Raw genomic sequence first — 14,321 nt, forward strand, 5'->3', positions numbered from 1 at the left:
GGACCCTGGCGCCCAATTTTGAAAAGAACCAATAGTTTGGAGACACTGAAGCATCATCTTTCAGGAGGAGTTTGAATAATCAAGGGAAATGGAAACTTACGGTTTCCACGTTATTGCATTCCCAATTTATGTGCTCTGACTTCTGTGATCCCCGCTCACTTTTAAACCCTTCGATTTTGTTGGTCTTCGTCTGTAGGGGGTTTCCTTTTCAGATGATCCATTATGATGCACTAGACTAAAGAGAAGTGAAAAAAATAAGATAGTGTAAGAATAGAATCTATTGAGCGTTCATATTATTTAGTGAGTAGCATTCATATCCATTTTATGAGCACCGTTAGCTTAATATTAGGAAAGGTCCAGAAAAACAAGTAGCAGAACCAGAAGGGTTTTCCCCCCTTCTTTCTATGATTTATGGAGACCTTAACAACCATGATTCGGCATGTATTGATTAGAAATTTATTTTATTTAATAAACATCTATATAACAGTTACTGTGCACTAGGCACTATTCTTTAGAGCTTTAGAAATATTAACTCAATCCTCACCACCTGAACGACCCTGGGATAGAGATGACTATTGCATTGTGTTAATCATACACATGCAGAAAGTACAAGAAATTTAATGGTTATGAAATTGGTTTCAAAATTTAGCAAAACTAGTTTAATCTGTCTCTTCAATTCAATTGTCCCATATTAAACTTGCCAAGCCCATTCATTTTATTCTTGAATGTTTCTTCTCTATTTGTAATATGAGAGTCTTTAAAGCACTCTTGGAAAGTTTCCTATATTTTCCTGTCATCTGTATTAGAAATGCAAACTGTTTTTGATCAATTTATGTCAAGGTCAGCAACCCCCTCCACCCAATCTACTAAAAAAATTATAGTACATTCTATTGTTCACAATTACTAAACAATCATTTGTTGACCACATGCGTAGTCCCTAGCTCTGAGAAGTCAAACAATTTAGTAGAATCTCTTTCTACTTAATAATTAAGAGAAACTCAAAAATATTTGATAAGATGATGCTACCTTAGCCATCATTTCCAAGTTTTATTCATATAATTCTTGCCTACCTATGCTTTTTGTAGGGTTAGGCTGTTTATGATTTGTGAGCTTGGGGTCAACTTGCTCTTGTGATAACTAAAGGTTAACATGTTGCTTAAAATTTGCCATGGCAACTGGTAAAATAAAGAGCTAATTATGACATCCTTGTGGGATACCTTTTACAAGTAACAGTCCCGGGGCAGACGGCAGCAGACATACAAAAACAGCAGTAGCATAACTGTTAAGGTAAAGATCTGAACAAACCAACAATCTGAAAGCATGGCATATTACTTTGGAACAGCAAGAGCTGATCATAGAACACAGCTAGGTTGGTATAATCATGTGTTGGTAAATATGGGAAAAAGTTAAAATTTCTTTAAATGTTGTGTTTGCCACTACAGCGTACAAAATTCTTTGTTTTTGTTTTACTTGTTCCTTTTGACATGCCAACTTGTATATGTACTGAGTCTGGTCTCTATCTTTACGGGTTTTCAGTTCCTGACATGTAGCTGCACTTTAGAGAGAATTCCTCCTCTTTGGTAATAAGTAGAAACTTATCCATCTCATATATTTAGTCATTTCATATTACTATCCCTTTTCTAGAAACAGTCTTAGTTGCTTTTTCCTTGTTTTATTATGCCTATTTTCTTAGTGTTATTGTACTTAGATTTTTTTAATCAGTTATCTGTAATGCTTAGGCATAAGATTTTGTCTATTCATTCAAAATATATCCATTAGACTTTATTACCTGCCAACAATATTAACGAACTTTGAAAAATAAAATGAGCTGTACAGTGGAGGTAAGATCTATTTGTTTTCTGGTATACTCTGTATTTTCCTACTATTCAGTTTGTTTTTTACCCACTATTCCGTATTTAACCTCTGCCTCCTGCATACACCTTGGCTTTACTCATCTTTAGCTGCCATTTTTCATAAACATTTAAGTACCTTGGGAACTTTAACAGTGGCTTTCAGGAGATCTTTGTACCAGCTTAGATTCTACTGCTACCTGATTATGTGCTATTAATGTCTCTGGAGTTTTATCAACTGTAGAATAGAAATGATTTACCTACTTTATAAGATACCTGTGAAGGATGGATTATTAAACCTGCATTTATTCGTAAAACAATAAGTATTTATCAAGTGCTTATATGTACAGAAATATGGTCCAGGGAAATATCCAGAGGTACCTTGTCTGTCTTTTCACTTAAATAGAAGCGCAGAAGAATCTTAGCTTTGAAACTTAGCAGTAGTAATTTGAGTAACCCCTATGGGCTTCGATTTTCTCCTTTGAAAAATGGGTATTGTGATGGTGCCTACCTCAAAAAGTTACTGTAAGCGTTAAATGCAACCATATATCTAAAGTGCTTAGGACAGTACCTAGCACAGAGTGTCGCCAAAATGGTGGCTATTTTTAATCTATCTTACATTGGAATGATGACTTCAAATCGTTCTCATGTCTAGAATTTAGGTAACCTAATTCTGCCTAATATAATTAAGCTTTTCTTATTCTATTCTCAGAATGAAGGAAGAATTATTATTATCTTTTATGTCATAACATGTCAGGAACTATATAAAGACAATATCATTTTAAGTTCACCACTGATTAGTTGAGCAGGTTTAATGACTGATCCAATTGAGATAAGTATGTGAAAACAATTTTTAAACTGTAAAGTGCTATGCCATGTTATGACTTTTAATTAATAACTCCCATTTCACTAGTTTCGCTTGCATTCTCTGCCAGTTCTCTATATGGTTCCTAAAATGCGTGATTTTACAAAATTAAAGCTCATTAACTGATAGTAAAAAATTCTAAAAGGGTACTTCCTAAAATATTTTGAGCTATGGCAACATCGTTAAATAGAAACACTGATTAGATGGATCCTAAATTCTGAGATATTTGTTTTTAAAAAATAAGCCTCCCTGCTTTAACTTACATCTTTTTCTTAGGTGAATATAGTTTTGAGGAGCTATAGTTTATTCAATGTAAAATACACTGTATCATTATGGTAAAAAAAATAATGAAGCTATATGGAAAACAATGATCCATCTGCACAATTGATTCAATTGAGATAGCGCCCAAATAGGACCCTTTGGGAGCAGGTGGCCTCTAAGCTCTTAGGAGTGGTTATGTTTTTTCCCCCCAGGCTTTAGCTTTTTACAAATTACAAAGGTATAGTGTGTCTAGTGTAACAGGATGGAAAAAATTAGTCTTGGGAGGTAACAAGTTTGTTGGCTTCAGTCATATGAGGTTAATGGGTTAACCAAAATTGAGAAAATTGAGAGACATAGGGCAGAAAGAACGTCTCTCCCATACACCTTACTCCTCCCCCACCCTTTGTTTCCTAAATAATGGTTAATGAAACCATTTCACGGTTAACTAGGAGAAAAGGAACGATCTCAGTGAATTTGCACTAGGAAGAAAGGGGTGGACCGAGCTTGGCAAAAAAGGTGGCTCCTTGAATGCGCGTGCGCCCGTTGCCTAGACTGACCAAGGTACACGCAATAATGCTCATTGCTTGCGTATAAGCGTACACTGGTGCGCCGAACACGGAGCGCATGCGCAGAGGGGCGGTGCCCAAGGGATTCTGCCAGACCGTTAGTTGTATAGTCTTTGCTTTAACCCGAAAGGTTTACCTGGCATACCCTTAGCTGAGAGAGATAAAGGAGAAATATTCGCGGAAGTGACTAAGATAAATTCCTCATTTTCATCATAAGGTTGGAGGTGGAAGGTCTCAGCGCTAGGGGACCCGAGCTTGGTGGGTAGGCGGTTCAGAGCCAGTCCTGCCCCACTTTGTGCCCACTGATGTTAGGGTTGGTAGGGCTGCAAAAATGAGCGCCTTTCTTGTCTAAGAGCTTCCTCCTCTCTTCTCTTTTTCCCCCTTTTCTCCCTCCCTATATTATCTCACCAAATGGACTTGTCCTTTTGTGAATGGGAGCCAGAAAACCTTGAGAACTTAGACCTAAACAGTAGCTTCTTCCTCAACACGGATATGGCACAGGAGAAAATGGAGCTAGACTTGGAGCTGCAGCCGAGTTCAACTACCGCTGACGGCAACATCCTGAGACGATTCAACAGCGCCCCTTTGCTCAGTGGGCTTGGGTGAGCAGGATTAAGATACTGGAGGAGGCAAGCAGGGAGGTGGGTGGCAAGAATTGGGGACAGTGAGTTCCGGAAGCAGTCATATCCCTTCATTCATCGAGGTTCTGCAGGCATCTCCTTTGTTTTTGGGTTCCAGAGATCCCATCCCTCCGCCCAGGGGGATGGGAGAGGTGGGACGGATTAGCCAGAGAGAGAGCACACACCCACCCTGAGGTTGACACGTATATATGCACCTACCTATACGTCCTCTTTTGACATTCCACCAACACCCGAAAGCAGCAACTCATTGTTGCGGAGCACTTTTTCTAACTTCGCCCCATTCCTTGTACACTCCTTTAAAGAAACCCAACACTCTCCACCCTCACTTCCACATCTTCTGTGAGGACAGTAATTTTTGCCATTCTGTCAGCTGCTTTGTCACCTCAGACCTTCACCTCAAGCATAGTTGTCAAGCAAATCAACTCGGACCTTTTTTATACCTAGTTTTATTTGAACAAAATATTTAAGTATTGCAGAAAGTTCATCTCCTAAATTTTGCATTCTCAATAGCTGATATTGTCCCCAATGTGGTTCTTTGAGAGCGTGAAAAAATATATAACTCTTTCTATATATAAAGCATATGGAAATTTTGTGGAGATTTTCAAGGGAGAGTGATTGGGGGAGAAATGTCTAAAAAGGCTCATTGCTCATGGACATGGACAATGCACGAGTGGTTACCCAAGAGTAGGGGAGGAGGGAAAAAGGGGGAGGTAGACAAAGGGGGGGATAAACAAATAAATAAAAATTTAAAAAGAGAAAAAAACTTTAAGAATAAAATTAAAAGGCTCATTGAGGGCTCATAATGAAAAATGTACATGACTTAGAAACACTACCCTAAATGAGAGTTAACAGTATTTCCTGCACATATGCAAAGGTCTGGTATGACTCAAGCTTATTATTTCTTAAAATAGAATTTTAAAGTGAGATCTCGAATCTCACATCCCAGCATCATAAAGTTTTCTCAATATTGTAAAAATGTCTGAAAAGTGTGTTCACTACATATTATTAACTTTGCTCCCCCCTTTTGCTGGCATCATACTAACTGATAGTTATAAATCACAACCATTAAACATGAACTCAAAGACCAGGTCTACCATCTTGGTTTAACGTATGAGGAAACCAAGACCCATAAATTCATAAATCTCTAAAATGGCATAGTAGTAGAGCCAATACTAAGAATCTGTCTCCTGACTCTAAGCTAGCGCTCTGTCCACTATTAATCAACAGCTAAACCAATTAAAGAAATTCAGTTTTCTGGTCATTTGAGGTAAAAGTTACAAAATAAAAAGCAAACATACTGACCAAAAAATAATACATTCCCATTTTTAATAGGCAGATAGAAAAATAAGTCAGGGGCACCTCTGCATGTTGTGCTGAGACAAAGAATATCCTATAAATTCAGGATTTTACTCTAATCCCATTGTGCAAATAAATGAATTATTGACCCATTCTGCTAGTAGGAGAAAGCACTTTTGGAGAATCTTGGTTTTATTGGAAGACTTATGAAATGAAAAAATCAAGTTGCCAATAGATGATAGAAGATATATACTTGAAGGAACATGTGGGTCCTGTTTCATAAGTGTTGGAGGTGCAGGCCACCTTCCCCAATCCTAAAAGTTCTGGAAGCAAAGAGAGTGATCAGAGTTATCCACTCATGCTTTGCTTTGTTCTGCAAAGGATTTGAAATTTTTATTTTTATCATTATTAGAGCATAGTTGCAGTGTTGAATTCCATAGCTCAAGATCCTGATGTATGAAGTGAAATTTGTACAGAAGGGTGTGGGGTAATTGCATCTTTATCTAGTAGGAGTTTAAGTTAAAGAAACCACAAAGTAGATCAAGTCCAGAGCCTCTTGTTTATGAAAAAGAAATGATAGGAATGTTATATGACATGCCTGAGGTCAGGAAACTCATCCAAATGATCTGAGGGCATATTTTGTGCTGTTGTGGCAAGTTTAGGGTGTGGTCAGAAAAGTTACACTGAAGGAAAAACAGTAGAATGAAATAGCCTTAGTTGAATTCATATTCGCCTCAGTTCTTTTCAGTTGCACATGTACACTGCACTTTTCTCACCTTTCCTTAGCTGGGTCTCTAATACTTACTTATTGCCTTGCCTCTTTCACAGCTCGCTAAATATCATTGCACTTCTTTCAGGTAATTTTCCAATTTTGCTTGATGTTTCCTGTACATAAAGATTCAATCTCTCTTGCACCAGCATTTGCAGAATTTGTTCATTAAATTTCAACTCTTTAGTACAAGTGTTATTGTTTTTAAGAAGTCTCTGCACTGTTTTGTGTACATCTTATATTAATAAAAATACCAATGCCAAAAGTTTTGAACCTCTTGGTTCACTGTACTCTTTAGCCCTCTAGTTGGCTGACTTCACTACTGGCATCAATAACTTTATTTAAAGATAGTCATTTTTCTCTTCAACTTCTCTGGCTCTTACTAGAATTAGAGATTAAGTTCTTGGATTTTTTGCCAGTGCCTTCCCTTTTTAAATACCTCTAGCCTGATGCTGCATTTAAACAGTTTTTGCCTCAAAGTCAAACTACTGCCCATGGGCCAAATCCAGCCTGCCACTTTGTTTTTTAAATAAAGTTTTATTGGGACATAGCCACGCCTATTTGTTTACTTAATGTTCATGGCCACTTTCCCACTACAATGACACAGTTGAGTAGTTGCAACAGAGATTGTATAGTTCACAAAGCCCAAAGTATTCACTGTTGGCTCTTTGTAGAAAAACTTTGCCAACGATCTGATTTAGTAAACTCTTACAAACCTGGAAGAAGAATAGTGGCCATGAAGAATGATTGCTTTGGGAATACAATTGACATAAATATATTGTAGTTTATACAGAGCTGCTTACTGATCATTTGATGTGGAGCATTAAACATCTATCTAGCTACATTATCGTCACTTTTTCCAAGTTGTAAGTATAGCACTTATCTCAGTTCCAGATATCACCTAGGATTTTATGAAATGTTGAGTGACTCATACCAATTGAAGTATATACTGCCTTGATTTCTTTTAGTTGTAGTCTTATTAAATAAAATTGGCAGGCAAAAATTTAGAGAGAACATAATTGCCAGCCTTAAGAATTACTCCCCCCACCCAACAAAAGATAGTAGAAATGTGTAACTCATTAGCATCTTCCTAACTTCCTCATAAGTGACTTCTAGAATATACTCCTATAAGGAAAATGACTGGGAAAGGCAGTAAAATTAGACCCGCACATATATTCTCTCATAAAGTGTTGAGTTCACTGCCTGCTAAATGAAAATTACCATGCTGCAAAATGTACCTCAAGGCTCAATGAGGTTTTAATTTAATAGGAAAAATCAATACACAAAGGCCTTAAACATATGGTGGAGTTAGATCTGTGCTTGGGGAGGGAAAAAAAGTGTTAGGGGAATTCGATGAAAGGAATAAGAAATGACAGCATAATTGGTGAGGGATAAGGAAAGGGTTCTTGGAGAGGTGGTATTTGAGATGCACCCTAACAGATTAATAAGATACAGACTGGAAGAGAGGGGACTAGAGCACTAGGACAGCTTCTAAGTATATGGAACAGGCTTGGAGACAGAAAAGCATAGATGTATTCCAGAAAGCTGGTCGACTCTGTCTGTATCACTCGCTCCCAAATGTTCATCTGCTGACCATTGCTGGTCCTGGGTGACATTTTCACCAATTCATAGTTTTAAGGAAGTTAAGTACCAGCATACTTAAATACGTTGCTATATAGTTGCTGATCGTCCTTTCTTGGGCAGGACTATACCTTACTCTGAGATTTCTATTCCTACTTTTTTTTTTACTATCAAAATGTCCTTTTATAAATGAAACAATGGTGTTGGTAGATGGTGAGATTTTTTTTAAATGTCCTTACTTGACCAAAGAAAATGGTAACCACCATATGTTTGTGCCAAGATTTTGTTTTTGAAATTTTAGTAGTCTATGAAACCCAAAAGTTTGAAGCTAAATTGTGGAAGGCCTTGAATGTCATAGTAGGTAACTGAATTCGGCAGGCAATTCAGAGTCATAGAAAGCTGTGAGCAGGAGAGCAAGCTATTCTCTAGGAAGGTGACTAATTAGACTATTGCAGGGTCTGTGGAAAAGTAAAATAGCTTGGAATTGGTTTGGGGCAAGGAGACTGAATAAAAGTAAAATGGATATTAGTAAGATCATAAAAATAAAACCTAGAAGACTTGGCACCTGATTGGATTTAGGGGGCAAAAAAGAAAATGTTAAAGATGATTTTTTATTATCATTAGGGAAACCTGGATGAAAGGTACAGGAAACTTCTGTATTCTTTTCGCAACTTCTTGTGAGTCTTAAACTATTTGAAAATAAAAAGTTATAACAAAAAGAAGACCAGAAAATATAACTTCTGCAGGGTCCCAAATAGGGTTGGGGCCGGCTAGGTGGGCACTGTGAAAGCCGAGGACAGAAGCGCCATCTTCAGCAGGCAGCAGCCACTCAGCTTCATATCATTGTTGCCAAGTGGGAATGTGACCCATCTTGCAAATGTTCAGTAGAAACCAGAAATCTAGAATATGGATTATTTATGTGAGCTCTCTCAGTGTTTGAAATGTGCACAACTAATTCAAAAACAAAACACTGAACAGGCCAAATGAAACATGATTGAAAATATCTGTTCTATCAATTCCTGCTACTGGTTACCCATCTTGTTAGTATGAAAGTTTGGGAGTTAAGAGGGAATTGGTACTAGCACATTGTAGTTCTAATCATAAATTTAAATCAGTTACAGGTTTACGCAGAAAATTATGTATTCAAGGCCACAATAAATTATATTTGTTCTTGGTAGCATGACTACAGGTAAAGTGGCATGCTTGAGAATTCCTTACCTTATATGGACCCTTGTTTAGGCTCAGCCGACTAAAGTTTTGTGTATATGTGTGTGTGCATGTGTGTATGGGTGTTTAAGTATTTGAACTTATTTCTTTAAAAAAATTTTGTAAGTGACAAGTGTTTTCTTTTTCTTCTTAGTGATGATAATTCACAGGTGTTCCAAGCTGACACATTAGGAGCCAGAGGAAACAGTACAACATTTAGGACACGAAACTGTCCGGTAAGAAAATGCTTATAGCAGCCTCACTAGCAAAGATTGTGCTCTTGGCCTTAACTGGTGGTTCTCAAACTTGAGTGTGCTCGTTAAAACAGACTACTGACTCTCAACCCAAGTTTCTGATTAAAGAAGTCTGGAGTGGGGCCTGAGAATTTACATTTCTAACAAGTTCTCACTTCAAGAAACATTGCTATAAACATTAATCTCTTAATTATAATTCTTATAATACTTATTTCATATAATGAATCTTTTTATTGAGGTGAAATTCACATAACATACAGTTAACACTTTTAAAGTATACAATTCAGGAGCATTTAATGCATTCACAATGTTGATCGACCACCACCTCTCTCTTGTTTCAAAAAGCCCACATCTTTGTCTTGTTTCTGATCATCACTGTGAAATTTTCAGTCTTTCATCATTGAGTATATTAGCTGTTTTGTTAAATGCCATTTATCATGTTGCAGAAGTTTCTAAAAGAAAAAAATCTTGTCATTTGCTCTTTGCTGAGTATTTTTATCATGAAAGGGTGTTGAATTGTTTCAAATGCTTTTTCGTGCATCTATTGAGATTCTGTTAATATTGGTCGTATTGCACTGATTTTCTTAAGTTGAACCACCTTTGCATTCCTGGGATAAATTCTACTTGGTCCTGGTGTATAATCTTTCTAATGTGCTATTGGATTCAGTTTGCTATTTTTTTGTTGAGAATTTTTCCATCGTATTCATAAGGGATATTAGTCCATAGTTTTCTTGTGTTATCTTTGCTGGCTTTGGTATCAGGGTAATGCTAACCTCTTAGAATGTGTTAGGAAATGTTCCTATTTTTCTATTTTTGGAAGAGTTTGAGTAGGATTGGTGTTGATTCTTTAAATGTTTAGTAGAATTCACCAGTAAAACCATCTGGTCCTAGATTTTTCTTTGGTAGGTTTTTGAAACAGATTCTAGCTCTTTACAGGACTTGTTTTGTTACTGATTCTGGGGAGTTCTGAAACTCCTGGTCCTTGGTTCTTGGTGTCAGGTGACAACGAATTAAGGGAGATGCCCAGAAGATTTGTAAGCAAGCTAGTTTTATTGAAAGCAAAAGTACACTTCTCAGATGAGAGAGTAGGCTGTTAAGAGAAGTCAACCCTGAAGATAAAATACACTCTCAGAAGGGAGAGTGGGCTGCCAAGAGAGATCAGCCCCAAAGCCTCCTGTTTTGGGCTCTTTTATTAAGCCATCAAGGCTTTGGTCCTCCCACTGTCACCATAGCCCAACCCCTGCAAGCCTTGATTGACAGATACATAACCTTCTTATCTTCGAGCATGCATATACCCATAATGCAATTGTTTTGCCCATAAGGGTGGGTCAAAATCACAATGTAAATTTATTATAATGATAGCATAATGAAGCAGAAGTTAATTCGCGGTCACACCAGCTGTCTTTCTGCACATGCCTATGTTGGGGAATTTCTCTGTCATTTCCTTATTGTTGTGTCAGGTCCTACAGTTAAGTCAAGGCTATTGTTTTAAAGCTGCTTCTCATTTTGGCTGCACTGGGGAGGGACCCTAGTGTAACTCCTACCTTAGCTACAGGTATGTTGAGATTTTCTATTTCCTCTTGAATCAGTTGGTAATTTTTGTATTTTTAGGAATTTGTGCATTTCATCTAGATTATCTAATTTGTCAACATACAACTTTTCATAGATTTCTCTTACATGATTTTTCTTTATGTGATGGAATCTATAGAACATATTTTAGTGAAACGTTATAGCTTGGAACCCATTTTAAAATATTTCCTCCTAATCTTAAAACTATATATTCCTCTTCATAGAATGAAATTCAGTATCATCCCCACTATCAACATAAAAAAACATCCAAACCTATAGAGAAATTTATAAAAGTTTATTTGAGCCAAACTGATTACTTGCTGGGAAGAAAGATCTCAAATACTCCAGTGAGTGACAGTTTTGCAGTTCTTTTTACACATTTGGAATTAAGGAGGGAATGTAAGAAAAATTAAACAAGATTATGTGCTACTTTAAGGGTGGATATACCTCTGAGGGGTCTGGAAAAGAGGATTACTTCTGGCATTTTAAAGGTGTGTTAACCTGTATACACAAGAAAAATGGACAGGATTTGCTTAAGGCAAAGATAAACCTTTCATAGGCCTGGGGCATGACTACCCACCATGACCTGCCCAGTTAAGAATTTATGAAAAGATCACCACCCAGTGAGGTTACTTTTGGTCATTGAACTTGTCAGATTTATTACAGAGTGCCTTTTTCTTTTCTCAAATGACCATTGAATTTATTTGCTTGATCAACAATGGCCCTGGCAAAAATTAGTTAACCAACACTGAGACAATTGTAATGTAATGCTAAATTTAAAAAATTCATGACACCTTGATAGAAATTAGAGTTTACACAAACAAAAAAGAAACCTCCAATATTGCCAGCAAGTATAAAATGAATGTAATATGACTGACGGGACAGCAAGAAGGCTTTTATACATTTATATTTGACACCTCGCCATATTTTCAGTCACCATAATATCTTCTCTCCAGATTAAAAAAAATAGTGTGCTGATTTCTGTAATAATGCATTTTTTAGTACAAAAATCAAATAATGGCCAACAAGTCACAGCAATGCAATAGGTAGAGGGTTAAAACCGCATCAAATGGGTGCTGAAAATAAATATTAACTGTTGTGGTACCATCAAATCCAAGACCCACGGAGCCAATTGAGATGAATTGTGAGCCTTTATTAGCTGGCCAGCGACTGACTCTCTACCATGCAGGGTTAGAAGAGATCAGCCCTGAGCTCCCAGAAGAGGCAGTTTATATAGCCACCAGCACATCCCTGAGCAGATCACCACACCCTGGTTAACAGAATCCTTGATCAGATTATCACACCCTGGTTAACAGAATCAGAAGTAAATATTTAATACTGGCTTACTGGAAAATTGTCCACCCATAACATTAACTAGGAAGATGAGAGGACAGAGCCACCACCTTGACTATGTGGTTTGTCTTCACATCCATGGGAGCTGACCTACTCATGGGTGCCATTTGGGCAGAGCATGACTGAATAAAGGTGCCTGAGAGCCAGCCTCCTAGATGCTTCAGGCACCAGGGAAGTTGCAAAAGCAAGAAAACAGGGTCAGAGATCACAGTTATCATTAAAAAGAAAAGTTGCTTTTTTCTATTGCTCAATCTTGTCAATTGAGAATCTTTTGGGCAGGTTCACTGAGAAGATATAGATAATTGAAAACTTTTGTTTAACAGTATATATGTGGCTTATTCAGGCAAAGACCCATTTACATTCTAGCCCAAGCAAGCAATCTAAGTAATTGTGTTTTTAATGGAAAGTCAGTCACATAGAAGATTTCTGGTTTGAGAAACAGATCCTTTATGTGGATTCCTTAAATAAAGGTGGCTACCTTTGACCAAAGTAGTGAAAAGCATGTGCCGATCACTGGGCCACGTTGCCCCAGGGTTGGCAGGTCAGCTACACAGGCAGGTCTGTCAACAACCAACTAGAGCCCCTTTTTTTGTTCAAACCACAAATATACTAACATTATATTGGGGAAAAATTAGAATTATTCTTTAAACAAATCACTATCAAATCACCCATTTACTGATTCAATAGTATTTATTGAGCACTTGCTTGTCTATCAAAGCCCCATACATATCCAGTCTTCTTTTCTATTCAGCTAAGTCAACAAATATTTTTAGGAATCTACTGCGTATTATGCCAAGATCTAGTTACCAGGGAGATCTAACCTAGTTTGAGGAGTTAGCTAGTTTGGAAGGTAAAAAATGGCATGTTTAAAGTCCTAGATTTAAAAAGAGTGTGGTATGTAGAGAATAGTGTAGAGAATTTGAATGAAGTGTGTTCTTGCTAGAGTAGAAATAAAGATGAGGTGGTGAGAGTTGAGGTTGGAGGTGTAGACTGTGCAAGATCTCGTAGGGCCTTCTAAGTAAAGCTAAAGAAAATAAATATGTAAGAACTCATAGAACTCAACGACAACAAAAAACAATTCACTTAAAAATGGACAACAGCTTAACAGACTCTTCTTGAGAGCTATACAAGTAGCCAACAAATATTTGAAAAGACATTCAATCTCACTAGATGTTAGGGAAATGCAAATCAAAATCACAATGAGATACCGCCTCATACCTGTTAGAATGGCTGTCATCAACAAGACAAGTAGTAAGTGTTGGAGAGGTTGTAGGGAAAAAGTAATCCTCATACACTGCTAAATGGGAATGCAAATTGGTGCAGCCACTATGGAAAACAGTATGGAGGTTCCTCAAAAAACTAGGAATAAAATTACCATATGGCCCAGCAATCCCTCTTCTGGGCATTTACCCAAAAAACTTGAAAACATTTATCCGTAAAGATATATGCACCTTGATGTTAATTGCAACATTATTCACAGTGGCCAAGACATCAAAACAACCCAAGTGTCCTATAAAAGATAAGTGGATAAAGAAGATATGGTACACATATACAATGGAATAATACTCAGCCATGAGAAAAGATGAAATACCGCTATTTGCAACAACATGGATGAATCTTGAAATCATAATGCTATGTGAAATAAGTCAGACAGAAAAAGTTGAGAACCATATGATTTCACTCATATGTGAGACATAAAATTAAAAGTAATAAACAAACATGACAAACAGAGATTCATAGACAAGAACAGCAGATTAGTGGTTAGCAGTGGAGATGGGAGAGGAATATGGGGAAGGCGGGTCAAATATTTGGTGGAGGAAGGAAATTCAACTTTGGGTGATGAATACATAATGCAGTATACATATAATGTATTATTGAATTGTACACATGAAAACTATTTGATTTTATTAACCAATGTCACACCAATAATTTTAATAAATTAAAAAAAAAAGATTTTGCACTTTATCCTAAAGTCAGTGGGGAGCCATTGAAGAATTTTAAGTCTGTGATTGACATGATCAGATTTGCATTTTTAAAAGGCTGCAGAGTGGGTTGGAAGAGGGCAAAAGTAGATGCAAGATCAGATAGGAGGCAAGTGCATTAACCCTGA

General features: G+C 37.0%; 1 protein-coding gene across 5 annotated transcripts in view; it reads left to right on the plus strand.

Annotated features, from left to right (window-relative positions):
* Positions 1-3,629: 3,629 nt before the first annotated feature.
* The window catches only part of FAM122C (family with sequence similarity 122C), a 61,894-nt gene continuing 51,202 nt past the window's right edge, over positions 3,630-14,321 (plus strand). For 3 of the 5 annotated variants that reach the window (XM_036227146.1, XM_016123574.2, XM_036227149.1), the window contains exons 1-2: positions 3,630-4,144; positions 9,190-9,271. In XM_036227146.1, coding sequence (XP_036083039.1) covers positions 3,954-4,144; positions 9,190-9,271 — 273 coding nt within the window. In that variant the 5' untranslated portion in view covers positions 3,630-3,953. The remainder of the gene's footprint in view (positions 4,145-9,189; positions 9,272-14,321) is intronic. The other 2 variants (XM_036227148.1, XM_036227147.1) reach the window with 2 other exon arrangements.

This window comes from Rousettus aegyptiacus, unplaced genomic scaffold (assembly GCF_014176215.1).
Source record: "Rousettus aegyptiacus isolate mRouAeg1 unplaced genomic scaffold, mRouAeg1.p scaffold_m13_p_9, whole genome shotgun sequence".
In the NCBI taxonomy this organism is placed as follows: domain Eukaryota; kingdom Metazoa; phylum Chordata; class Mammalia; order Chiroptera; family Pteropodidae; genus Rousettus; species Rousettus aegyptiacus.